This window comes from Hemiscyllium ocellatum, chromosome 15 (assembly GCF_020745735.1).
Source record: "Hemiscyllium ocellatum isolate sHemOce1 chromosome 15, sHemOce1.pat.X.cur, whole genome shotgun sequence".
NCBI classification, from domain to species: domain Eukaryota; kingdom Metazoa; phylum Chordata; class Chondrichthyes; order Orectolobiformes; family Hemiscylliidae; genus Hemiscyllium; species Hemiscyllium ocellatum.
Genome location: NC_083415.1, coordinates 57,571,824 through 57,597,042, shown reverse-complemented (window position 1 = coordinate 57,597,042; position 25,219 = coordinate 57,571,824). Strand labels below are relative to the sequence as shown.

General features: G+C 44.8%; 1 protein-coding gene across 3 annotated transcripts in view; it reads left to right on the top strand.

The window, feature by feature from the left end:
• The first annotated feature begins 949 nt into the window (after positions 1-949).
• LOC132822994 (protein CBFA2T1-like) overlaps positions 950-25,219 on the top strand; it is a 169,268-nt gene continuing 144,998 nt past the window's right edge. For 2 of the 3 annotated variants that reach the window (XM_060836511.1, XM_060836508.1), the window contains exon 1: positions 950-1,181. In XM_060836511.1, coding sequence (XP_060692494.1) covers positions 1,154-1,181 — 28 coding nt within the window. In that variant the 5' untranslated portion in view covers positions 950-1,153. The remainder of the gene's footprint in view (positions 1,182-25,219) is intronic. The other variant, XM_060836510.1, reaches the window with a different exon arrangement.

The following is a 25,219-nucleotide window of genomic DNA, read 5'->3' as shown; positions in this document are numbered from 1 at the left end:
CCTAATTCAGGAATGAAGAAGGGCTTATGCCCGAAACATCGAATCTCCTGCTCCTTGGATGCTGCCTGACCTGCTGCGCTTTGTCAGCAACACATTTTCAGCTTTGATCTCCAGCATCTGCAGTCCTCACTTTCTCCTCCTTATTGAATAGTGGAACAGGCCCGACTCCTCCTCCTCATAACACAAAAGACCAGAGGGTATTTAGGACATAGGTGGATAGGTTAGTAATTGAGAGGATGAAAGATAATGGGGATGAGTGTGTCTGGCCATGATAAAATGGCAGAACAGAATTGATGGGCCGAATGGCCTAATTCCGCTCCTATATCATACGGTCTTATCGTCCTTTTTTAATGTTACCATGAATCAGTGCCTGGCATATCCACGTATAGCCATATTTGGTGTTAAATTATGTTATGTAATTATATAATAAATTGCGTTAATCTAAACCGGACTTGACTTTGACTCCTCGATCAGTCTGCCTCGGAACCAAATCTAATTTGACGCCAGACCGCACAAGAAAAGAGGTTCGTTCTGAAGTTGTGAAAGGTGCTACCTGAATGCAGTTCCTTCGCTGAGGTTTTCCCTGGACTGCTGTTGACCAGAGGACAGAAGTTTTAAAAAGAGTGTGAAGACGATGAGGAAGCCAGCGGGTTTGGGACCTTGTTGTGTCTCGGTCGCTGACTTCTGGGCTATTGCATTTAAAAAGTACTTGTTTAGATGGAACAAATAAAAGAATCTTCGGCTCCTTTCTCAACGAGCTGTACCAGGAGATGGGGAGTTGGGAAAGTGGGGCGGGGTAGGAGTGTAGGAAATGCAATCTGAGCTGTGTCTGCTAACTTGGCCGTGCGTTCAGAGTGGAGGGAGGGAGGGGGGGAATCTGTGTGTGTTGCAGCCCTCCTTGCTGCATGCATTGGCTGAGCCTGTGCCTTTGAAGTCTGATGTTGCTCCATTTCCATTCAGGGGCTGGTGAATCGATCAGACACGAGGAGCCAGCTCCTTCAGTGCAGCAACCACAGACAGACAGCCAGAAAGGGCAAGAGGAGACCTTCACCCAGCTCCTGTAAGCCAAAGTGGACCTTTTGTTTTGTTTATTATTTTTTAAGATCCCTGGTCGGAACTTTCAGTCCGAAAACTTTGCCCAACTCGATTGGAAATGGTGGGAATTTCTGGCTCCTATCAGGGTAAGTACAGACCGTCCAGCAAGTCCACTCCGTTCAGCTGCTTCGAGGAGGCACTTTTTGTCTTTGTTCAGTTCCAATGGGAAAGGGTTAGGGGGTGAGAGAGGACGAGGAAGGTAAACTTTCCTGTCCAAAGCGACACGTTAAGAATACACTCCTTTTTTTTTATTTATTTGCCTTATAAAGTAATTGTTGAAACAGAGAGGGCCGGTTGCTGGGAAGGGGGTTGGAGGGGGGTCTCGCTGTAACTTTCACCGGAGTCAGTGTGTTGATGCTAAACGTAGTTATTGTGTTATTGTGTCCTTGGGCAATGTGACAGATGGGGTTGTGGGGGCTGTGGTGTTGTTGATTCTCAGCCCATTTAGTTGAGTGTCTTTCCCAGGACTCGGGTTGTGATCCTTGTCTGTGTGCGTGTTTTTTTTAATGTATAGTGCAAGTCAAAGCAATAGCAGTTGCAACCATTTGTAATTTTACTCCAGTTCGTTTCTTAAAGACATCTCAAAATGGTTCGAGTAGAATTCCCCGTCAGTTTTCTTGCAGTGGCCTAATGAAAACACACAGTACAGAATCTTTGTTCTACTCTTAGTGTTCATTTGCACCAGTTGATCTTGAACTTGTTTTGCTTGCTTCGTACAGATCCCGGCTGGCAATTGCTAATTGATCATCAGTATGCTATGTAATTGTTATGAATAATCTAGAGGACCCTGTGGTATAGCTTACACACACGGTCAACAATGGGGTAATATCTGGTATTTTCAGAGTCTGGAACCATTCAAAATCTGTTGTATACAAAGTTTAGAAATAATGCGATATCTGTTATTTACAAGATGAGGAACAGTACAATAACTTTGATCAACATAGTCACAGTGCAATATCGGGTATATACAGGGTAAGAAACAGTACAATAACTTTGATAAACATAGTCACAGTGCAATATCGGGTATATACAGGGTAAGGAACAGTACAATAACTTTGATAAATATGGTCACAGTGCAATATCGGGTATATACAGGGTAATGAGCAGTACAATAACTTTGATAAACATAGTCACAGTGCAATATCGGGTATATACAGGGTAAGGAACAATACAATAACTTTGATAAACATAGTCACTGTGCAATATCGGGTATATACAGGGTAAGGAACAGTACAATAACTTTGATAAACATAGTCACAGTGCAATATCGGGTATATACAGGGTGAGGAACAGTACAATAACTTTGATAAATATGGTCACAGTGCAATATCGGGTATATAAAGGGTGAGGAACAGTACAACAACTTTGATAAACATAGTTACAGAGTTGAAAAGTGGGATGCTGGAAAAGCGCAGCAGGCCAGCCAGCATCTGAGGAGCAGGAGAATCGATGTTTCGGGCATAAGCCCTTCTTCAGGATACTCACTGTGATCCTTGTAGAGGGAAGAGGAGAGCTTCTTCGAGGTAGGCATCCTTTCAAGAGGATTCGCAGTAGGTTAAGGTCAACTAGGAGAAAGTGAGGACTGCAGAAGCTGGAGACCAGAGTTGAAAAGTGTGGTGCTGGAAAAGCGCCTGAAGAAGGGCTTGTGCCCGAAATGTCGATTCTCCTGCTCCTCGGATGCTGTCAGGCCTGCTGCGCTTTTCCAGCACCACACACACACTCCTACAGACCCACACACACACTGGTCTCCAGCATCTGCAGTCCTCACTTTCTCCTAAACATAGTTACAGTACAGTACACTATCGGGTATATACAGGGTAAGGGACAGTATAATATCTTTGATAAACATAGTCACAGTGCAATATCATGTATATACAGAGTGAGGAACAGTACAGTTTCTATGATAAACATAATTTGGAGATGCTGGTGTTGGACTGGGGTGTACAAAGTTAAAATCACAAAACACCAAGTTATAGTTCAATAGATTTATTTGGAAGCACTAACTTTCGGAGCGCTGCTCCTTCATCAGGTGGTTGTGGAGTATAAGAGTTTATGATGTAACTGAAATGATATATTGAAAAATACCTTGATTGTTTGTTAAGCCTCTCATTTTTTGGAATGGGCATGTTGGTTTCAGTTCTTTCATATGTAAATCCCAGACCTTCCTTAAAGTTACATTCTCAGTGAACTTTAACAATAGGTTCGTCCACATAATGCATTGAAGGTGTGAGGTCCCCTGTGTGAGGCTGCCTGTGCCCCAGTGTTCAGACTGATTCTAATCTAAAAAAGGGATTTACAGAATCTCATATGGATTCATGCAGTTTTTGAGCAAATTAAAATATAATCCTGCAAGTACAAATTTACCCCACAAACTTTAGATCTGTGCATGTTTGCATGTGGGTGGGTGTGTGCAGGGAGGGGGTGTATGTGAGAGAGTTTGTGTATAGGAGAGAATCTGCGTGAGCGTCTGTAGAAGTGTGTGTGGGTCTCTAGGAGTGTGTGTGTGGGTCTGTAGGAGTGAGTGTATGGGTGTGTAGGAGTGTGTGTGTGTGGGTCTGTAGGAGTGTGTGTGTGTGGTTGTGTCTGCAGGAGTGTGTGTGTGTGTGTGTGTGTGTGTGTGTGTGTGTGTGTGTGTGTGTGTGTGTGTGTGTGTTTGTAGTGCAGTGGGGTCACCTGTAATGTGACATGAACCCAAGGTCCTGTTTGAGGCCATCCTCATGGGTTCCGAACTTGGTTATCAGTCTCTGCTCGGTCACTTTGTATTGTTGCCTGAAGTCTGCCTTGGATTTTATAAACCTTTATAAGGTCACCCCTCAGCCTCCAACGCTTCAGGGAAAACAGCCCCAGCCTGTTCAGCCTCTCCCTGTAGCTCAATACCTCCAACCCTGGCAACATCCTTGTAAATGTTTTCTGAACAAAATCAAAATAGTTCACAGGATGCAAAATGTTTTAAGAACTCTAGTGATCATGAGAAGTGCTATATAAATGGAAGCTTTTCTTTTAGTTCTGAGTTTGCATTTTTTATTTGTTTCTGTGATATGGGAGTTGCTGCATTTGTTGCTTCTGCCCAGATGCCCATAACAGCAATGCTTGCCAGGCCATTAGGAGCCAAGCACAATGCTGCTGATCTCATGTCACACATGAGCTGGACTGGCTAAAGAAGGCAGGTTTCCTTCCCTAAAGGACAATTTCGAGGGTGGAAGATGGGAGCCCAATCTCAAAAGGGCCGAAGCAAAATTAAGGAAGGAACTGACCTCAGGTGATTTCAAGACCCTACACAGCCATTGAACAACATTCGAGGAGTGGTTAGTTATTGCGACGTGGTCATATACTTGGCAGCTAATTTGCAGACAGTAGATTGAAATAAATGGCTAGATCTGTTTTAGTGGTGTTGCTTGAGAGGCGAATGTTGATCAAGGTCATGGGAGAACTACCTTATTCTTCAAACAGTAGCTTAAAAAACTGTGCTGTCAATAAATCTGTTTGAGTGGAATGGCTACACCATGATAATAGGCAATGCCTTTGGCACATGAAACATTTTTAATGGTTTATTATTTCCTATTTTTAATCATAGGACTCTGTAACTGAAACAAAATTGTCTTAATTCTCCTTAAATTAAGGCTTGTTTTAATAGTGACTTTGCCATCTAATAAGACGAACAATAGTCCAATACACTCAATTCTGAGTTAGATCTATTTAGTGTTTTTTTTTAAATTGATGCTAAATATAATACATGTATTTTCTTAATTATATATTCAAATTATGCCAGAGATGTTTGCCGGTTTATCACATATTTGGATTGGAAAGCTGAATTTGCAGCTTGTGGATCCTAATACTTCTTGCTTTCTGTGGTTTTTTTTAAAAAGCCATTCAGGTAGGCAAGGTGGGCCAACGTTCCAGCTTGGATTCTGGGGCCAGGTATCTGGAGAGAGACATAAACTCCGATCTATCTGATGTAGATTTGAGAGTGTTAGGTAACGGCACCATGGCAGGCACTGGGGAAGGGCGGCAGAGGAACTGACGTGGGGTGATGTAAAAAAGCTGGAAGTTGGTGGCTTTTCTGACAGAGTGCGCGGGATCACAAGACTCAACTTCAGGTCCAATATTACCCTCAAGTCTGTAAATGGTTTCGTTCAGCAAGAGTTAATGATCAGGGAGGGAGATGGTGATGGAGTGGTAATGTCAGTGGACTGGGAAACTAAACTTTTTAAGAGAACTTAAAATACACTTTATTCATTAAAACATTCCTTACATGTACAGTGTATATATAGTCAAAGACACAATAAGGAAACAAACAAACTTTGGAGTTTGACTCTATCGAAACAAACCAAAAGCATCTTTTACATGAACCAGACTGTATTTACATGTATTTGAGGCATAAGGCGGGGTGTGTGTTTGTGTGTGTCTGGTAACTGAACAGACCTGCATTTAACTTCAGCAGGAAGACATATAATAGTTAGGAAACCAAATATCACGCCAAACTCCAGGGACACTGGTTTAAGTCTTAGCACAGCAACTGATGGAGAATAAACCTGGTCTTGGTGATAGTGATTGTGAAGGTATTATCAATTGTCATAAAAATCAATCAGAGTCACTAATATACTTCAGGAAGGGAAATCTGCTGTTCTTGCATGTGACTCCAGACTCACAGCAATGTGGTTGACTCTTAACTGGCCCCTGACAAACCATTCAGGACAAAGGCAATTAGAAATGGGCACCAAATGCTGGCCCTCTCAACAATGCCCACATCGCATGGAAAAATAAAGAACAGAGTTAATGCCAGCAAATAGAGATAAGCCTTTTGGCTGTTTCTGGTGGATCAGTACCAGTGCGGCATCTTGTTAACACACTAGGGCGGCATGGTGGCACAGTGGTTAGCACTGCTGCCTCACAGTGCCAGAGACCTGGGTTCAATTCCTGCCTCAGGCAACTGACTGTGTGAAGTTTGCATGTTCTCCCCATGTCTGTGTGGGTTTCCTCCGGGTGCTCCGGTTTCCTCCCACAATCCAAAAATGTGCAGGTTAGGTGAATTGGCCAGGCTAAATTGCCCGTAGTGTTAGGTTAAGGGAATGGGTCTGGGTGGGTTGCTCTTCGGAGGGTCGGTGTGGACTTGTTGGGCCGAAGGGCCTGTTTCCACACTGTATGTAATCTAATCTAATCTACCAGTATCTGTTATAGGAAGGATATTACTCAGCTAAAGAGGGTTCAGAGGAGACTTAGCAGGTTGTTGCTGGGTATGGAAGATTTGAGTTTTCAGGGAAAACTGGCACTATTTTCACTGGAGCACAGGAGGTTGAGAGGTGACATTTAGGGAGGCTTATAAAATCATGAGGGGTATAGATAGGGTTATAGTAATTGTCTATCCCGAGGATGGGGGATTTCAAGACTAGCGGCAGATTTTTAAGATGAGGGGAGAGAGGTTTTAAAAAGATATGAGGGGCAAATGTTTTAAACAGTGGGTAGTTCACATGTGGAATGAACTTCCTGAGGAAGTGGTGGATGCGGGTACAGTTACAACATTTAAAAGACACGTAGATAAATACATGAATAGGAAAGGTTTGGAGGGATATGAGCCAGGAGCAGGGAGGTGGAACTGGTTTAGTTTGTGCTTATGATCAACATGGACTGGTTGGACCGAAGGGTCTGTTTCCATGCTGTATGTGTCTATGATTCTTTGTTTATATACACTGTCAGTAATGGTATGCTTTACACAGAGAACGACTGATATATTAGAGGAAAAGGCCTCTCAGTCCTTAGAACATGCTTCATCATTCAAGTGCATAATTGATGCCTTCCTCCATTCCATGTACTTGCTTTTGCTCCTTAGTACCCTCTTCGAACCAAGTTCTATTTATTCCAGTCACAATAGCTTCTTTTGCTTCAGCAGCTGCAGCATTTTGGGGAAGAATGTTCTAGATTTTGACGGGTTTTTTTGTATCAAAGGACCTCTTGATGCCACTCCTAAATGGCCCAGCCCAGTCTGCAAGATTACACCCATCATTCCTGATTCTCACACGAGGGAAAGTGGTTTCACTGTACAGACCCTATTGAATCCCCTTTAACGTCTTAAACAGTTCAGCCAGATCAGCCTTCAGTCTGCAGTATTCAAACCAAGTTTGCGCAGTCTGTCCTCCATTTAATCCTTACAGCCTTGTATCATTTTGGTAAATTTGCTGTGCACCCCATCCAAGCCAAGATATCTTTTTGACACCGAGGTCCCTGCAGTTGAAAGCAGTACCTCAGTTGAGGTACAAACAACCTGCTTTAACTGCGACATCTCTTCCTTTTGTATTCTAACCCTCTTGAGATGAAGGCAAACATTCCATTAGCCCTTTTGATTGCTTTTTGTACCTGGCCGCAAGCTTTAAATGATTTGTCTGCTTGGATGTCCAAATCTCATTGCTCCTCTACAGTCCCTCATTCCTCACCATTTAGAAAATCCCCCTGATTTATCTCTCCCTGATAGGTGGATATATTAATGGTGTCACATCCTTTTACAAACAGTACTGCCTATAGCCCTGCTGTAGTCAGCTCTGTAATAATAACAACTCGCTGTCTGTCTAGAGGAAAAGGGAGTGTGTTCCCCTCCCCCAGGCCACTCGAGATGACAGTAATGGCCCCTTGCTGTCCATGCTTGTGAATGAGAGTGCCCTTGCATGGCCCCCAGCAGAAATTCTTGTCGCTGTATGCATTTAACAGGATTCTACTGTACTCCAATATCCTGGAATGCTGGGTGGCCCAATGAAAGCCACCTTGTAGACTGACCGGACACATGGTGAGCTGAGGCAGCCTGCCGATGTTTTCTGATTGCTGGTGTGATATTGGCAGCTATTTCCCTGTAGCACTTTTTTACAACTGTGTGTGAGCATTTACAGTATACTGCAAATACTTTGCCCACCTGTGTGGCAGCGCCAAAGTCAGCAATATACAGCCCCCCCCCCCAGAAAACAGAAGGCAGGAGTAAACTTGCATTTATGTGGCACCATGACTTCCCAAAATTCTTCACGTTTGACAAAGTGCTTTTAAAGTATTGTCCAGGGGCTTCCCAGAGTGAAGGTTGGAATCACAAGCACAGTCACGGGTTTAAGTTTTAGGGGTATAAGATCTGAAGGCGAGCTTTGGCCAGATTATGTCACCCTAACAAACTCCCCCATTCTCTCGTCTGTCCCCTAGCATTGCCGGTAAAGTTCTTGCTGATGAGTCGTGACAGTTTTCAAACCTCAAAATGGGGTCACAGTGGTTTAAGAAGTTTGTTGACCTCTGGTCAAAAATGCGTGGCAGAAAATTTGCAAGCCCTCAAAACCAGCAAAATGACAAGATTTATTTTGATTGTTTTGATGTATTATTGTCATATGTACCTAAGTACAATGAAAAGTTTTGTTTTGTGAGCAGTCCAGGCAGATCAAAACAAACAAGGACATACAGATCATTGGGTGTTTAGGCAGAGTGAGGCTTACAAGATATTACAGGAGTTGCATAAAAGCAAGGTCAATATTCGGTTTCAGATTAGAAACGTCCATTCAGAAGTCTAAAAATGGCAGGGAAAAAGCTTTTCTTCAACCTGTTGGTGCGTGTGTTCAAGTTTCTGTCTTCTGCCAGATGGACGAGGTTGGAAGAGAGTATTACCAGGGTGGGAGGGGTCTTTCATAATGTCTGGTAGCCTTTCCACAGCAACGGGAAGTATAGATGGAGTCCATGAATGGGAAGTTGGCTTTTGTGATGGGCTGGGCTGTGTTCACAACTTTCTGTAGTTTCTTGTGGTCCTGGGCAGCGCAGTTGCCACACCAGGCCATGACACACACACATACAGTACATTCTTAGGTGCAACTGTAAACGTTGGTGAGGCTCCTTATGGACATGCCGAATATTTACCGACACTCAGTGATTGATATCAGTCACGACTCTGGGATATCTCCTCTGCTGTTCTTCCTTGGTCTGCTGTACAATGGCTCACAATAGACTACAGGTTACTGTTGGGGTTTTGCTGTGAAGGGACATTTTGGTTTGGATCAGATTGCTGCTACTGTTACTTTTAGACATCGGAAAGATTGATGTTATATCATTCAGGTTCACTCCATAGACGCCAGAGACGTGGCATAGTTTCCACAGGCCTGTGCAGACATGCCCGAGGTGTTGAGGAAACAATTGGGAAATAGCCTTCAGCTGCTTCAGGCTTGACGCTCAGGAATTCCCTCCTTAAAGCCCTCTGCCTGTGTCTCGTTTATAAGAAGCTCCTTAGAATCTATCTCTTTGACTAAGTCTTTAGTCACCTGCCTCAGTGTCCTGCTGGGTGTAGAATTCCTTTCTGATATATGGTGTGTGTGTGTTTGTGTGTGTATAGCATCTTGTCTCAAGGTAATCTTTAAACACAAGTAGTTGTGTGGCGATTGATCTGTACCAGGGTGTGGGTGCGTGGGAAGCACTGGTCAAAACTTAGACCCTGACCAATTGCGCACCTCCTGGGAATATTAATTAGGTAGTCAGATACATTAATGGATGATGTGATGGAGATGAAAACATGAGCCCTTTCTGACTGAGATAGAGTGGGGGATCACAAAACTGGTTGAAAATTACCCTCAAATCCACAAAAGGTTGCGTTCAGCAAGAATTAGTGACCAGGGAGCGAGATAGTGGTGTAGTGATAATGTCTGTGGACTGTGATACCAGATACCACGGCTAATGCTCTGGGGATACCGATTTAAGTCCTACCATAGCAGCTGGAGGAATTTTAAATGCAACAAATTAATCTGGAATATTAACCTAGTCTCAGTGATGGTGACTGTGAAGCTATTGTTAATTGTCACAAAAACATATCTGAGTCCTTTCAGGAAGGAAATCTGCCATCCTCACCCGGTCTGGCCTACATGTGAATCCAACCTACAGCAATGTGGTTGATTCCTAACTGCCCTCATATGTGGCCCTGTAGAGTGTGAATGCTAAGGGAGCACTGGTCAGACTTAGGCCGCAATGATGCATGTTTCTTATGGAAATATTAATCCATTGGGTAGTCAGACAGTGAAGTGTCTGTTACACCTTGAGGTGCTGCGTGGAGAGTTACTCTGGGCCAGGAATGGAGGCCATTATAATTCAAAATGGCTGGCCTTGAGCCAGTTGAATTGTTACAGAATAGCACAACTATATGTCTCTGCCAAGAGATTGTCACTGCGTTGGAATTTAGGTTTTGCACAGGTTCTGTAAGCAGCCGTTATTTGTATCAGACTTGAGGTGAACATCTGCACAGTTTATGTGAAGTCTGTGTTTGAAGCTGAATGCTAAACCTTCACAGGAGTTGAGAATGTGATCAGCAACATCTCTGAATCTCCTTTTTTTAAAATTTAGAATCTCCTGTTTGTACCTGTCAGCTAGGGCTCCCTGATTGGCCCAGCTTAACAATCCCAATCAAGAATCTCATAGTCAATGGGATCCACCTAGCCTTCATTCCAATCACTACAGCCTCCCTTTAAAAGTAAAACAAGCCATAGGATCGTACAGCACAGAAGGAAGATAGTCAGCCATCCTTTATGTACTGGAAGCTGTTGGAAACTGCATGATGGCTCAGTGGTTAGCACTGCTACCTCACAGCACCAGGGACCTGGGTTCACTTCCAGCCTTGGGCAACTGTCTGTGTGGAGTTTGCATGTTCTCCCCGTGTCTGTCTGTGGGTGTTCTGGTTTCCTCCCACAGTCCAAAGATATGCAGGTTAGGTAAATTGCCCATAGAGTTCAGGAATGTATAGGTCAAGTGTAAAAAAGTATAGTAGGGAAATGGGTCTGAGTGGATTACTCTTTGGAGGGTTGGTATGGACTTGTTGGGCTGAAAGGCCTGTTTCTACACTGTAGGGTTATCCAATTTGACCCACATATCCCTTTAGCTCCTTTTCCCCCGAGCCTTACAGTTTATTTCCCTTCAGGTTGTTATCCAGTTCTGTTTTGGAAATCCCTATCACCATTTGCTTCCACAGTTCTTTCAAGCTGTGCATTCCGGATAACAACTTGCTGCATATTTTTTCTTCTCATGCTATATTCCAATCAAAAAGGAATTTGTTCTGCTCCAACTCCTTCCTCACAAAAACACCCTTCCTTTTACGCAATACGTCATTGCACTGGTTCTGAGATAGAAATGCCGTGCTTTTAATTTTCTCACCATGACTGAAATGGCCTATGAGAAGAAATTGTTAGCCTTTTTGCATTGGTCTTCAGTTTAGTTCCCATCTGTCTGTCAATGCACACCTTAATTTTTCATTAGAGAACTCTTGACGTAGACCAGTCAGGAGTGTTTGATGCACCGTGATACTCTTGTCCTTCTCCATAATGTTTTAATAGCTGGGGTCAGTTGAAAGAACAAATGGCTAATTTTAACACACCAAGCAGCAAGCGGTTTTGTAATTTATTCAAGTTTGTGTGCTTCAGTAGTATTTATTCTGCCTCTCTTTTTCTTTATTTATTCACGGGATGAGGGTGTCACTGGCTAGGCAGCATTGCCCATCCCTAAATACTCAGAGGGCAGTTAAGAGTTAACCACATTGCTGTGGGTCTCAAGTCACATTAGGTCAGGAGTTAAGGATGGCAGTTTCCTTCCCTAAAGGATGTTAGAGAACCAGATGGGTTTTTCCAACAATTGACAATGCATTCATGGTCATCATTAGATTCCTAATTTCAATTTTTTGTTTGTTTATTTTTGTCCCTCCATTGCCTGTGAGTAGATGCAGGTGAGACCCTTCTTCAACCACTGAAGTTCTTAGAGTGTAGGTACACCCACAATGCTGTTGGGAAGGTAGTTTGGTGATTTTGAGCCAGGCACACTGAGGAAAAGGCTGTCACATTTCCAAGTCAGAGTGGTGTAGGACTTGGAGAATTTGTGAAGGGTGATGTTCACACATATCTGCTGCCTTTATCCCTCTAGATAGTAGTGGTTGGCAGATTGGGAGGTGCTGTTGTAGGAGCTGTGGCAAATTCCTGTCATGTGTTAGCTGATAATCCATTGGTGGGGGGTTAGAGCGTGTTCACCCATGGATAGGGGAGCATACAATGAGAATTCATTGAGATGATGGATGGGGAAGGGTTTAGTAACAAAGTGCATGATGCTCAAATTGATATTTTGTGATTCTTTTCAGGTGTGTGAGCATTCATTGCCCCTGCTTGAAGACTATAGAGGTTAAGGTATTGGGAGAAAGTGAGGACTGCTGATGCTGGAGATCAGAGTTGAAGAGTGTGGTGCTGGAAAAGCACAGCCAGTCAGGCAGCATCTGAGGAGCAGGAGAGTTGACGTTTCGAGCATATGTTCCAAACCTCGATTCTCCTGCTTCTCGGATGCTGCCTGACTGGCTGTGCTTTTCCAGCACCATACTCTTCGACGAGGATAAAATCTTGTCAACCTGAAGTCTCACAATTCTCTGCACTCAGTGTGCAAGGGAGACTTGGATTTTTATAGCACATGTTACCCCAACAGGAAGTCCCAATGTGCCTTACAGTGAACAATTTGCTTTTTGATGTGTAGTTGCTGTTATAATGTCAGACATACAGCAGCCGCCAATCCCATGAGCAGCAAAATGATGTCCTGTGTGGGGAAAAAAAACCAGAAAATGCTGGACAAACGCAGCAGATCTGGCATCATCTGTGAAGCGAGACAGACATAATTCACGTTTCAGATCGATGATCTTTCATCAGAACCCTTTTGACAAGGGCTCATCAACTGTAAAGGTCAACTGTGTCTCTCTTTCCACAGAGACTGCCAGACCTATTGAGCTTTTCCAGCACTGTCCGCTCTTCGTGCAGACTTGCAGCATCTCCTGGTTCTGATTGAGGTCTTTTCTGAGGTTGACAGAGGCACCAATATTTGCCATACAGCAGGGATATCTCTCCTGCCCTTCTTCGATTATAGCGGCCAGAGAACTGCTGTGTCCACCTGAAAGGTCAGGCAGGACCTGAGTCAATCTGAAAGACTTTGTTTGGAAATATGCCAATATCCAGTCAGGCATCGGGCCACGTCATGAAGGACTCAGACTCGGTCCCTGTTGTGTGTGTGTGTGTGTGTGTGTGTGTGTGTGTGTGTGTGTGTGTGTGTGTGTGTGTGTGTGTGTGTGTGTGTGTGTGTGTGTGTGTGTGTTGTGTCTGTGCAAGTTTGTATGTATGTTTGCTTCTGTGTGTGTGTATTAGGCTGGCCTGGCACAGAGAGTAGCCCAATGTTACCTGAGGGCTAAGTGTGTTATTGCAATGGGTGTGGAGGGTGATGGTTGTTCAGGAATAAAAACAGTCTGGCTTCTTGCTTCTAAGAAGTATTTAGTGATCTTTTCTGGGAGCTGTGAGTGAAAGAGGTGAAAGCTACTGAAAATGCTTCGAGTCCTGTGGATGTGTCCTGGCATTCAGGGCTCGATAATGTCAAGTGATCTGGGAGGGAGTCAGAGCCATGAGTGCAATGAAAAGAAATGTGGCAGCTGTCAATTTATGTTATTGATTAGCTAATTGCTACTGTCACTGGATTAGTAAATCCTGAATCCCAGGCTAAGTTCCTCAGGACATGGGTTAACGACAGATGGTGAAACTTGAATCCAAACAAAATCTGGAATAAAAAGCTAGTCTCATGGTGAATGCGTAACCACTTTCAACTGTCACATAAATCCATCTGATTCACCAGAATCCTTCAGGAAATCTGCCATCCTTACCTGGTCTGGTCTACATGTGTCTCCAGACCCACAGCAATGGGGCAGTTAGGGATGTGCAATAAGTGCTGGCCAATACATCCTCATCCATTGTGGGCGGCACGGTGGCACAGTGGTGAGCACTGCTGCCTCACAGCGCCAGAGACCCGGGTTCAATTCCTGACTCAGGCGATTGACTATGTGGAGTTTGCATATTCTCCCTGTGTCCGCGGGGTTTCCTCCGGGTGCTCTAGTTTCCTCCCACAGACCAAAGACGTGCAGGTCAGGTGAATTGGCCATGCTAAATTGCCCGTAGTGTTAGGGGAATGGGTGGGTCGGTGTGGACTTTTTGGGCTGAGGGGCCTGTTTCCACACTGTACGTTATCTAATCTAATCCATTGAATGAGTTTTTAAAAATACACTAATCAATGCCAGATACACTAATCAATGACAAATACACAAATTAGTGCCAAATACACAAAGCAAGCACGAGGGAGGTGATGGTTTTACTTGTCATGTAACCATCCCTTAAGGCAAAAGAATCAGAGGAGTTTCTCTAATGGTTGCAGGAATGATGCAGGGCTCACGGTCTCAGGGAACATCTCTAGTATTATGAAGTCTCAGGCACTACTCAGGCAGTGCTGCACTGTCAGAGATGCCATCCCTCAATGAGCTACAAATTCAAGAGCTTGTCTGTCCTCTCAGATAAAAAGATGTGGCACTATTGCAAAGCTCAAACAGGGGATGCTGATGGCCTAGCACTATTATTGCTAGACTATTAATCAGGGATCCAGTTGATGTTCCGGGGACTTGGTTTGAATCCTGCTAAGGCAGAGGGTGGAATTTGAATTCCACAATAATCTGGAAATAAGAATCTAATGATGACTGTGAAACTATTGTCAGGGGATAAAGTCTAATTGGTTCACTAATGTTCTTTAGGGAAGGAAATCTGCCATCCTTACTTGGTCTGGCCTACACATGAATCCAGACCTACAGCAATGTGGTTGACTCTTAACTGCCCTCTGGGCAATTAGGGAAGGGCAATAAATCCTAGTCTAGTTGGTGACACCCACATCCCAGGGATAAATTTTTAAAAAGGGGAGAGTTATTCCCGGAGAGCTGGCTAATATTTATCCCTCAACTGTCACCATGAGAACAGATGTTCTGGTTAGAATCACATTGCTGTCTCTCTGGGATCTTCCTGTGCCTGTGCTATCGGATCTCATTTCCCATATTACCACAGTGACAAAATGCCAGCTGGCAGTACATCAGCTGTGAAATGTTTTGGGAAGCCCCTGATACTGAGAGAGGTGCTACACAAATGCTGGTCGTGCCCTGATTTTTCTTTTTAAGTGTGTTTTTTGTTGCAGCCCTGGCCAGCTGATGACTGAGCTCTCTCTCTCTCTCTGTCTCTCTCTTTTTCTCTCTATCTCTCTTTCTCTCTAACTCTTTCTCTCTCTCTTTTTTCTCTCTCTCTTTTTCGTGAAGTCGTGTGAGCTGTCAGCTGGCTTTTGTTATGCAGTTGCACTGTCTTCTCTGTAGCAGAAGGTTGGGAGGTCTGGAACAGCTTAGGGAATTGAGTCAAAGCACATTCCACCTGTTCTGTGCGCAAGAGATTAAATCGAGCTCCCATCTGCCTTGACGCAGATAGGAACCCACATCACCCTCTGCAACATAGCAGCAGTGAAAACCCAGGTGCCTTGGTACAATGTCCCTGTGGCAAAGCCCAGGGTTAATTAACATAGAAAAACTGTACACAGATTAAAGAGTCTGTGACTTACTTCTTGTTGATGCCACATCCAAAGTGTTGGAGAGGAATAACATAGAGAACATTACAGCACAGTACAGACCCTTCGGCCCTCAATGTTGCACCGACCTGTGGAACCAATCTGAAGCCCATCTAACCTACACTATTCCATTCTTGTCCACGTGTCTATCCAATGACCATTTAAGTGCCCTTAAAGTTGGCGTGTCTACTACTGTTGCAGGGAATGCATTCCATGTGGTAAAGTGTGAGGTCTGCAGATGCTATTCCTTGGATGCTGCCTAACCTGCTGTGCTTTAACCAGCAACACATTTTCAAATGCATTCCATGTCCCTACTACTCTCTGAGTAAAGTAACTATCTCTGACATCTGTCCTATGTCTATCACCCCACACTTTAAAGCTCTGTTCCCTTGTGCTAGCCATCGACATCCGACGACAAAGGCTGTCACTGTCCAACCTATCTAACCCTCTGGTTATTTTATAAGTGTCAATTAGGTCACCTCTCAACCTTCACTCTAACGAAAACAGCCTCAAGTCCCTAAGCCTTTCCTCGTAAGACCTTCCCTCCATACCAGGCAAGATCCGAGTAAATCTCCTCTGAATCCTTTTCAAAGCTTCCACAATTGTAGACTAGAACTGTACACAGTACTCCAAATGTGGCCACACCAGAGTTTTGTACAGCTGCAGCATGATCTCGTGGTTCTGAAACTCAATCCCTCTACCAATATCTGAGAGTGAATAATCACAGAATAATCCAGCACGAGTTGGTCCGCCACGTTAGTGCTAGCTGTGTTTTATTTTATTTATTTATTCATGGGATGAGGGCATCACCAGCTAGACCAGCACTAACCCATCCCTAATTGCCCAGAGGCCAGTTAAGAGTCAACCGTATTGCTATAGGTCTGGAGTCACATGTAGGTCAGACCAGATAAGGATGGCAGCTTTCACTCCCTGAGCATGGTGGCTCAGTGGTTAGCACTGCTGCCTCACATTACCAGGGACCCAGGTTCAAATCCCCCTTTGGTGACTGTGTAGAGTTTGCACATTCTTCCCATGTTCTGCATACGTTTGCACCTATAGTCCAAAGATATACAGGTTAGGTGAATTGGCCTTGGGAAATGCAAGGTTACAGGAATAGGGTAGGGAGCTGATTCTGGATGGGATACTCTTCAAAGGGTTGGTGTAACTTGATGGGCCAAATGACCTGCCTCTACACTGTAGGGATTCCATGATTCTAAAGAATCAGACAGGTTTGTGCTGACAATCAGCAACGGTTACGTGGTCAACAATAGACTCTTATTTCCAGATTATTATCGAGTACAAATTCCACTATCTTTCATGATGAGATTCAAACCCAGGTCCTCGGAATATTACCTGGGTGCCTGGATGAATAGTCTCATGATTAAACCAGTAGGTCATCACCTGCCCATAAATCAGTGACACACATAATGCAGTGCTCCCTGTAAGGTTGTGTTGTTCCTCCCTCCTTTAAAGGGCTGCTAACATTTAGTGTTGTCGTAGCATTAATGCGCGATTCAGAGGCACGGAATTGTTACAGCACACATGGAGATCGTTTGGCCCATCAAGTCTGCCCCAGCTCTTCAAATAAGCATCATTACCTCGTGCTTTTTCATCATACTCTTGCACATTATTTCCATCCAAATCATCATTGTCAATGTCTCCACTGTATTTCCAGGCAGAGCAATTCCAGACCATGACTGAAAAAGCTTTTCTCATGCAATCGCTGACATTCCACTCTGGATGTTGAATAGAGCTCTAGCACAAAGAGCCAACTGGCCTCCTCTTGTGTTGTATGATTTATTAAAATACTTTTTATTAGATTCCCTACAGTGTGGAAACAGGCCCTTTGGCCCAACCAACCCTCTAAAGAGCAACCCACCCAGACCTATTTCCCCCAACTAATGCACCTAGTACTATGGGCAATGTAGCATGGTCTGCATGAGAAAACCCACACAGAGGGAACGTGCAAACTCCACACAGACAGTTGCCCATGGCTGGAACCAAACCAGGCACCCTGGTGCTATGAAGCAGCAGTGTTAACCACTGAGCCACTGGGTTTGATCAGGAGCAGTCCTGTAAAAAGCCTAATATCCAAATTGATGATATTATCTACATCCACTTCAACACCCCCCCACCACCCCCCACCCACAACACTCCCCATTTTCAACGAAACATGTTTTTGAAATGTTCGCTTCCTGCAGAAATGCCGCATTTGTGTCTGGCACTTCCCACAGCTGCTGGTGTCAGCTTTATCTGGGATTATTTTCTTTTCCTTTCACGGTGCATTATTATTTTGCAAAACTCTGTCGGATGGAGATTTAATCCTGCCCCCCCCCACCTCCAACACCTTGCCCTTTTGCCCACTTGTTACAGAGGATGTCAGCCGTCTGTGTTTGGTCACGTTTAAAATGAAAACCTCAAAGTGTTTTGGCCCCAGACCCCCGAGCGAGCACTTCTTGCTCTTATTCTTTTGATAGGCATGAGCGAAGCCCAGCGTAGGCCGCAGCTCCTGGGCTGCTATCAGCTGCTGGAAGCTCTGGGTCTTGTTTTGGTTCTGCGCTGCTCCTTAATCTGGTTCATCTCACAGCTGCACAGGAGTACGCACCTCACAGAAGCTGTGTCTGCTGTGAAACACTTTTAAAAAATCCCTCAGCATCTCTGATAATGATAGCAGCTTCCTCTTCGTGTTGTCGAGGCTGCATTCATTGTCTTCCTCACCCACTGCCGTTGTGAGTCATTTTGCCTTTTGCTTTTCTCTGCTCTTGCCCCCACCTTTGTTTTTAATTTTCTCTTTTAAGAAATTGTCTTTCTCTGCCATCTGTCAGTCACTTGCGTCTGACTCCACACAAGTGGTCAACCTCACTGCACTCCCCGACCCCAAATGTCTGGTGACTGTTTACCTGCAGGAGCCATCACAGCCCAGCACCATTTGGCCCCACCCTCCCAGTGCGCCTTCAGCAGGCAGAGATCAGAAGGCAGAAGTGCCTCGCATCAAGCAAGGTGGTGGGGAAGAACTCTCCTGAGCTCAGGTCAGCCACTGTAATCCTGGGAAGTTGTGCATCCGAATACACTTCAACCGTTCAGAAGATGGCAGGTTGCAGGGGTTGTGGGGGGGAGTCGGTGGGGAGAGATGAGGATTGGGGTGGATAGGCTGCAGTGTGGGCAGCTAGCCTTGGGGAGGTGCTATCCTGTTAAGCATGGCTGAGTTGGTAGTGCGTGTGCCTCTGAGACAGGAGGCCCTGGGTTTAAGGCTGACTGCTAAAGCTGGGTGTCACGACCCAGGCTGGTAATCCAATGCCATACAGAGGGAGTGTAGGACAGACTACCTCTGAGGATTCTGGGTAATCCAAGGTGGAGTTCGGGAAAAATTTCTGGCTGTAAGAGCTGCTCCTTTCTTTGAGGTATTTTAGGTGTTGGAGGTGATTTCCTCGAATTCCAGGAGCAGCAATCACTGTTTTATATGCAGACAAAGGAAACACATGGTGAGGTCATTGCAGGAGAGCGAGAGAGAGAGAACCTGCACAGTTACTACATTTGCTGTTTTGAGTTCATGTTTCTTTGGATGTTGGAGTGCGTCTGGGAAAATTAACTGTGAAATTCACAACTAATCTTGGAGGAACTGTTTGGGCGAAGTTACCTAAGGGGCAACTTTTTCACACAGTGGGTGGTATGTGTATGGAATGAGCTGCCAAAGGAAGTGGTGGAGGCTGGTACAATTGCAACATTTAAGAGGCATTTGGATGGGTATATGAATAGGAAGGGTTTGGAGGGATATGGGCTGGGCGCTGGCAGGTGGGACTAGACTGGTTTGGGATATCTGGTCGGCATGGACGGGTTGGACCGAAGGGTCTGTTTCCATGCTGTACATCTCTATGACTCTGGGTGAGATGTTAAACAAAAGCCCCATCAGCCTGCTGGTGGATGGAAAAGATCCCATCGTGCTACTTTGAAGAGAATGGGGAGGTTACCCTGGCAAGTACTTATCCCTCTATCAACATTGCAAAAACAGAAGACCATTTTGTGATATTGCTATTTTTGTGAACATTTGCCCCAAATTGTCTCCTGGGTTTCTTAGTGTAAGAGTGACTACTCTTCAAGAATAATTCTTTGGCTGGAACGTGCAGTGAGTTAGTCTTGAAAGGTGCTATATCAACGCAAGTCTTTGTTTCGGTGTGCCCATTTTCAATCCTGAACTTAATGGGAGTGGCAGTGTGCTGGCAATGTCAATGAATTTGTAAAAAAAAGGATCAATAGCCAAAGGGAAGACATTTGGAGCAATTTTCCAAAGAAGCGAATATGATGTGTGAAAAATCTTTGTTAGGGTTTGGAATAAACTATTTGGAAATATGGTAGACGCAAGTTCAAATGAGGCATGGAAGAAAGTGTCTTAGTTGAAACACAGAGGGTCTGACAGGGTTGCACTCCCCCTCTGCTGGCCTGTGAGAATACCTTTTGCTCATATTTGCCATCCTCTGTGCAAAAGCCACCAACTCTGAACAATATTCCCACTTCTCTTCTGCCCCTATTGTGACAGAGGTTGTGATTATGTCACATGCATAATTTGAATATTTGGCCTGTCAACTAATCAGCCCCCTTTTCTCCTGTGGTACAAATTATTGCGAGAGTTTGATATTTGACTTCCTTCCGTGTGTGTGTATCCTGATGAGTGCAAACTTTGAAGCTTCAACAGCATGCCTCTCTTTCAGCACAGTTTCGGTTTTGTGAAGTGTATACTTGTTTCTCCGTTTGCTAATGGAGTCCCTGCTTTGGAGATTGTTTGAAAACCTCTTGCAGAATTGACAGTCAGAAATCTTGAGTGAGGCTCGTAGTTCCATTGAGTGCCCATTCCACCTCATTATGTCTGAAGACGGAACTCTGCAGATTGCTGACTGCATGGTACAAACCAGGAATGAAACCAAGTAATAAACCATCAAGAATGTCATCACTTCCTATCTACAACTTCTTGTAATATAATCCAGGTGATGTTTGTATTCAGCCCTCCATCTGATATGAGAGTTGGACATGATAAAGACAGATGTAGATGTTCCCTGGGTTGATTCTGAGCATGTGTAGAGTTTGCAGAATTTTTAAAACATTAATTCACAGGATGAGGGTGTCACTGGCTAGACCAGCATTTGTTTAGAGTCAACCGTGTTGCTTTGGGTCTGGAGTCACATGTAGACCAGACCAGGTAAGGATGGCAGATTCCTTCCCTAAAGAATATTAGTGAACCAGAGGAGTTTTTCCCAACAATCAACAATGGATTTCCGGTCACCATTAGACTCTTCATTCCAAATACAGAACAGCCTTGCTTATCCGAACATCAGTTATCCGAATTTCAGATTATCCGAACAAGATCGCAAAGTTCCGTAAAAATATTATCCAAACAAAATACTCCCCGCCCGTCTTGTTTGAATAATTGAGGTTGTTCTGTATTTATTGAATTCCAATTCCACCATCTGCCATGGCAAAATATGAACCTGGGTTCCCAGAACATTACCTGGGTCTCTGGATTTTTGGCCATGGGTGCTTAGACCTATTCTCCAAATAAGCAACTCACGGTTGTGATCCCGTCATTTCCCCCTTAATGTCCTTTAGGGAAGGAAACTGCCATCCTTACCTGGTCTGGTCGACATGTGACTCCAGCAATGTGATTGACTCTTAACTGCAGCTTGGGCAATTAGGGATGGGCAATAAATGTTGGTCTAGCCAGCGATGTCCTCATCCCGTGAATGAATATATAAAAAGAAATTCCCTTTTGAATTCCTCAAGTAACTGCACAGTCCTGGACCCTGCTTTCTATTCCTGAACCACTCGCTCTGTGACAAAGGTGCTCTCATATTGCCTTTGTTTCTTTTGACAATTAAGTCTGGATCCCCCGCTCTCTCAATACCTTCATCTGCAGGAACAGTTTCTCCCTTGCTACTTTTGCCCAGACTCTCTTGCCTCAAATCTTCTATCAAATCTCCACTCGACCACCCCGTTCTCTGAGGAAAACTCTCTCAAAACGCTGGTGCGGCCACACTTGGAATATTGTGTACAGTTCTGGTCCCTATATTTCAGGAAGGAGGTGGAAGCATTAGAAAAGGTGTAGGGGAGATTTACCAGGATGTTGCCTGGTCTGGAGGGAAGGTCTTATGGGGAAAGGCTGAGAGACTTGGGTCTGTTTGGAAAGAAGAAGACTAAGAGGGGATTTGATAGAGACACACAAGATGATTAGATAGGGTAGACAGTGAAAGTCTTTTTCCTAGGATGATGATGTCAGCATGTAAGAGGGGGCATAACTACAAATTGAGGGGTGATAGATTTAAGACAGATGTGGTGATAGATTTAAGACAGATGTCAGAGGCAGGTTCTTTACACAGAGAGTGTGGATGCCCTACCTGCTAATGTAGTTAACTCAGCCATATTAGGGAGATTTAAACAATCCTTTGATAAGCACATGGATGATTTTGGGATAGTGTAGAGGGATGAGATGAAAATAGTTCACAGATTGGTGCAACACCAAGGGCCGAAGGGCCTGTTCTGCACTGGATTGTTCTATGTTCTGTTTCTCCAATTTCTCTTTATGGGCTTCCTCATCCCTGAACCATTGTCATGATTCTCTCTCCCAAATGCTTTCACATGAGCCCTTATAGTGTGGCTGAAGTGATGTCCTGTACAAATTCAATGTAGTTAAAAATCACACAACACCAGGTTGTAGTCCAGCAGGTTTATTTGGAAGCACTAGCTTTCGGAGTGCTGCTCCTTCAACATAGCTACCTGATGAAAGAGCAGTGCTCTGAAAGTTAGTGCTTCCAAATAAACCTGTTGGACTATAACCTGGTGTTGTGTGATTTTTAGTGTTGGCCACCCCAGTCCAACACCGGCATCTCCACATAAAATTCAATGTAGTCACGGTCAAAGCTGCTGCCAGCAATCTTGGGCAGAGTGGGGCTGGCTGGGGTGAGGAAGAGGAATGGGGAGTGTGGCGATCAGTCAGGATTAGTATGGGTGTCCCAAACCCCACCCACCATTGCTAATTCCAATCTCCCCAACCCCGCAGGTAGGGATCAACGGAGATTTCAAACCTTGGATCTTTTCCAGAGCTTGTGGCCATAGTTCTCTGGCAAGTATTTGCACAGGAGTGTGAGGGAACATCTGCCGGTCATCAATGTTGTGTCTTTTGAGATAAAGTCACCATGTTGCTGGCTATTGTGGTATAGGAGGTGAAAGTGAGGGCTGCAGATGCTGGAGACTAGAGTCGAGAGTGTGGTGCTGGGAAAGCACAGCAGGTCAGGCAGCATCCGAGGAGCAGGAGAATCGATGTTTCGGGCAAAGGCCCTTCATCAGGAATGTGTTTTAGGAGCCAGATTCTTCCGAGTTGCAGCAAGAACGAGGATGTTTCAAGCTTGTTTGACTTGGGTTTGAGTCGAATGCGGCTGACAATAAGCATATGGTTTTACTCACTCACTAAGAATGTGGGTGTTTCCTTTCCACTCAGGCAGACTGGAGGCTCAAACCTGGGAACTTTCATCGCTACATTTCTTTTTTAACCAAGTCAGTCGTTGAGGATGAGTGTGTAGGGTGGACTGGGAAGCAGAGAGGGGTCGCTGTAGTCGGTGTAAGTGACTCACAAAACAAGCCTCACAGTAAGAACAGATGCTAGCTATTTCACTTCACTGTGCCAATCATGAAATAAATCCTGGAGACAGAGAGAATGAACTGAATCCAAGACAGTGGTAGTGAATCTCCATTCATCCCTTGGACAGGAGGGCATGTGTTCACTGGGAGAAACCCTATCCTCTGGCAGAGACTCACAGGTCAGAGGATACGCAGATCCACACAGTGCACAAGGAGGCCATTCAGCCCCCCCCTTTGAGAAAGCTGACCCTGCTTGTCCGCTCTTGCCCCAGAACCCTGCAAAGCTTTTCCCTCCTCAAGTTTTGAGTTGACGTGATGATTGATGACCTGAAATGCCCTACTGTAATGGGCAAATGTCAGCTCATCCAATTCCTGGGGAGGATTAGATGTGCACTTAAAATGAAGATTTGTCCAGGCAATTGGGAAGGACCGGGGTGGGATGTTTGGATAAATTTGACAGCCGCTCTTTCAAAGAGCTGGCACAGGCATGCTGGGCTGAATAGCCTCAGTCTGTGCTGTGTGACTGTATGAACCTGAGTCTGCATTGCTGAGATAGAGTGGGGGATTGGCCAATTCAGTATTGTGATCGGTTGCTGCTTTGCTGAGTTTGCTGAGCAGGATCGAACCCTTCATCTTGAAGTGACTGAGCTGCAAAGTTAACTACTTGTTGCATTCTAAAGCAGCCCAGCTTTCAAGTATTTCCTTTACTGGAGGTAGAGACCATTTTAATATCAGACCACACAGTTCACCGTGTCTATATCATTTCTCTAGTGCTACCCTGCACACAGTCTCCAGAACCCTGCACACTCTTGCTCTTCAGATGTCCTTGACATGATCCCTAATATTTAGGGATTGCCTTATGAGCAAAGATTAAACAGATTGGGACTCTACTCACTGAAGTTTAGAGAGATGATCTCGTTGAAACATTCTGCAGGGGCTTGACACAGTAAATGCTGAGTGATATTTACCCTCATGGGACCAGAGAGCAGAGTCTCAGAATAAAGGGGCACACTTATTTCAGACTGAGATGAGGAGGAATTTCTTCTCTGAGGGTTGTGGGTCTTTGGAACTCCTTGCCCCAGAGAGCTGTGGGGGCAGAGTCATTGTGTATATTTCAGGCTGAGATAGATTCTTGATCGGTCGGGGAATCAAAGGATATAGGGAAAAGGCAGGCAGTGAACCTGAGGATTATTGGATTAGCCATGATCCTCTAATGTTTTCATAGAATCCCTACAATGTGGAAACAGACCATTAGGCCCAACACTTCCACACTGACCCTCCCAGAAAGAGTAACCCAACCAGACCCATTCCCCTACCCTATTATTCTACATTCCTCCTGATTAATGCACCTAACCTATAAATCCCTGAACACTATGGGGCAATTTAGCATAGCCAAGTCACCTAACCTGCACATGTTTCATTTGTGGGAGGAAACCAGAGCACCCCACGCACACACAGGGACACATGTAAACTCACACAGCCAGTCACCCAAGGCTGGAATTGAACCCAGGTCCCTGGCACTGTTAGGCAGCAATGCTAACCACTGGTTCACCACACCACCCTATTGGATGGTGAAGAAGAACCAGAGGGGCTGAATGGCATTCTGCTCTGTGGTCTTATGGTTTATAGAGTCATAGAGATGTACAGCACAGAAACAGACCCGTTGGTCCAACTCGTCCATAAGGACCACCTATCCCAACCCAATCTAGTCCCACCTGCCAGCACTCAGCCCATATCCCTCCAAACCCTTCCTATGGATATACCCATCCAAATGTTTTAAATGTTGCAATTGTACCAGCCTCCACCACATCCTCTGGCAGCTCATTCCATACACGTACCACCCTCTGTGTTGCCCGTTAGGTCTCTTTTATATCTTTTCCCTCTCACCCTAAACCTATGCCCTCCAGTTCTAAACCCACCCCCAAGGAAAATACCTTGTCTATTTATCCTATCCATGACCCTCATGATTTTATAAATCTCTATGAGGTAACCCCTCAGCCTCCAATGATCCAGGGAAAACAGCCCCAGCGTATTCAGCCTCTCCCTATAGCTCAAATCTTCCAACCCTGGCAACATC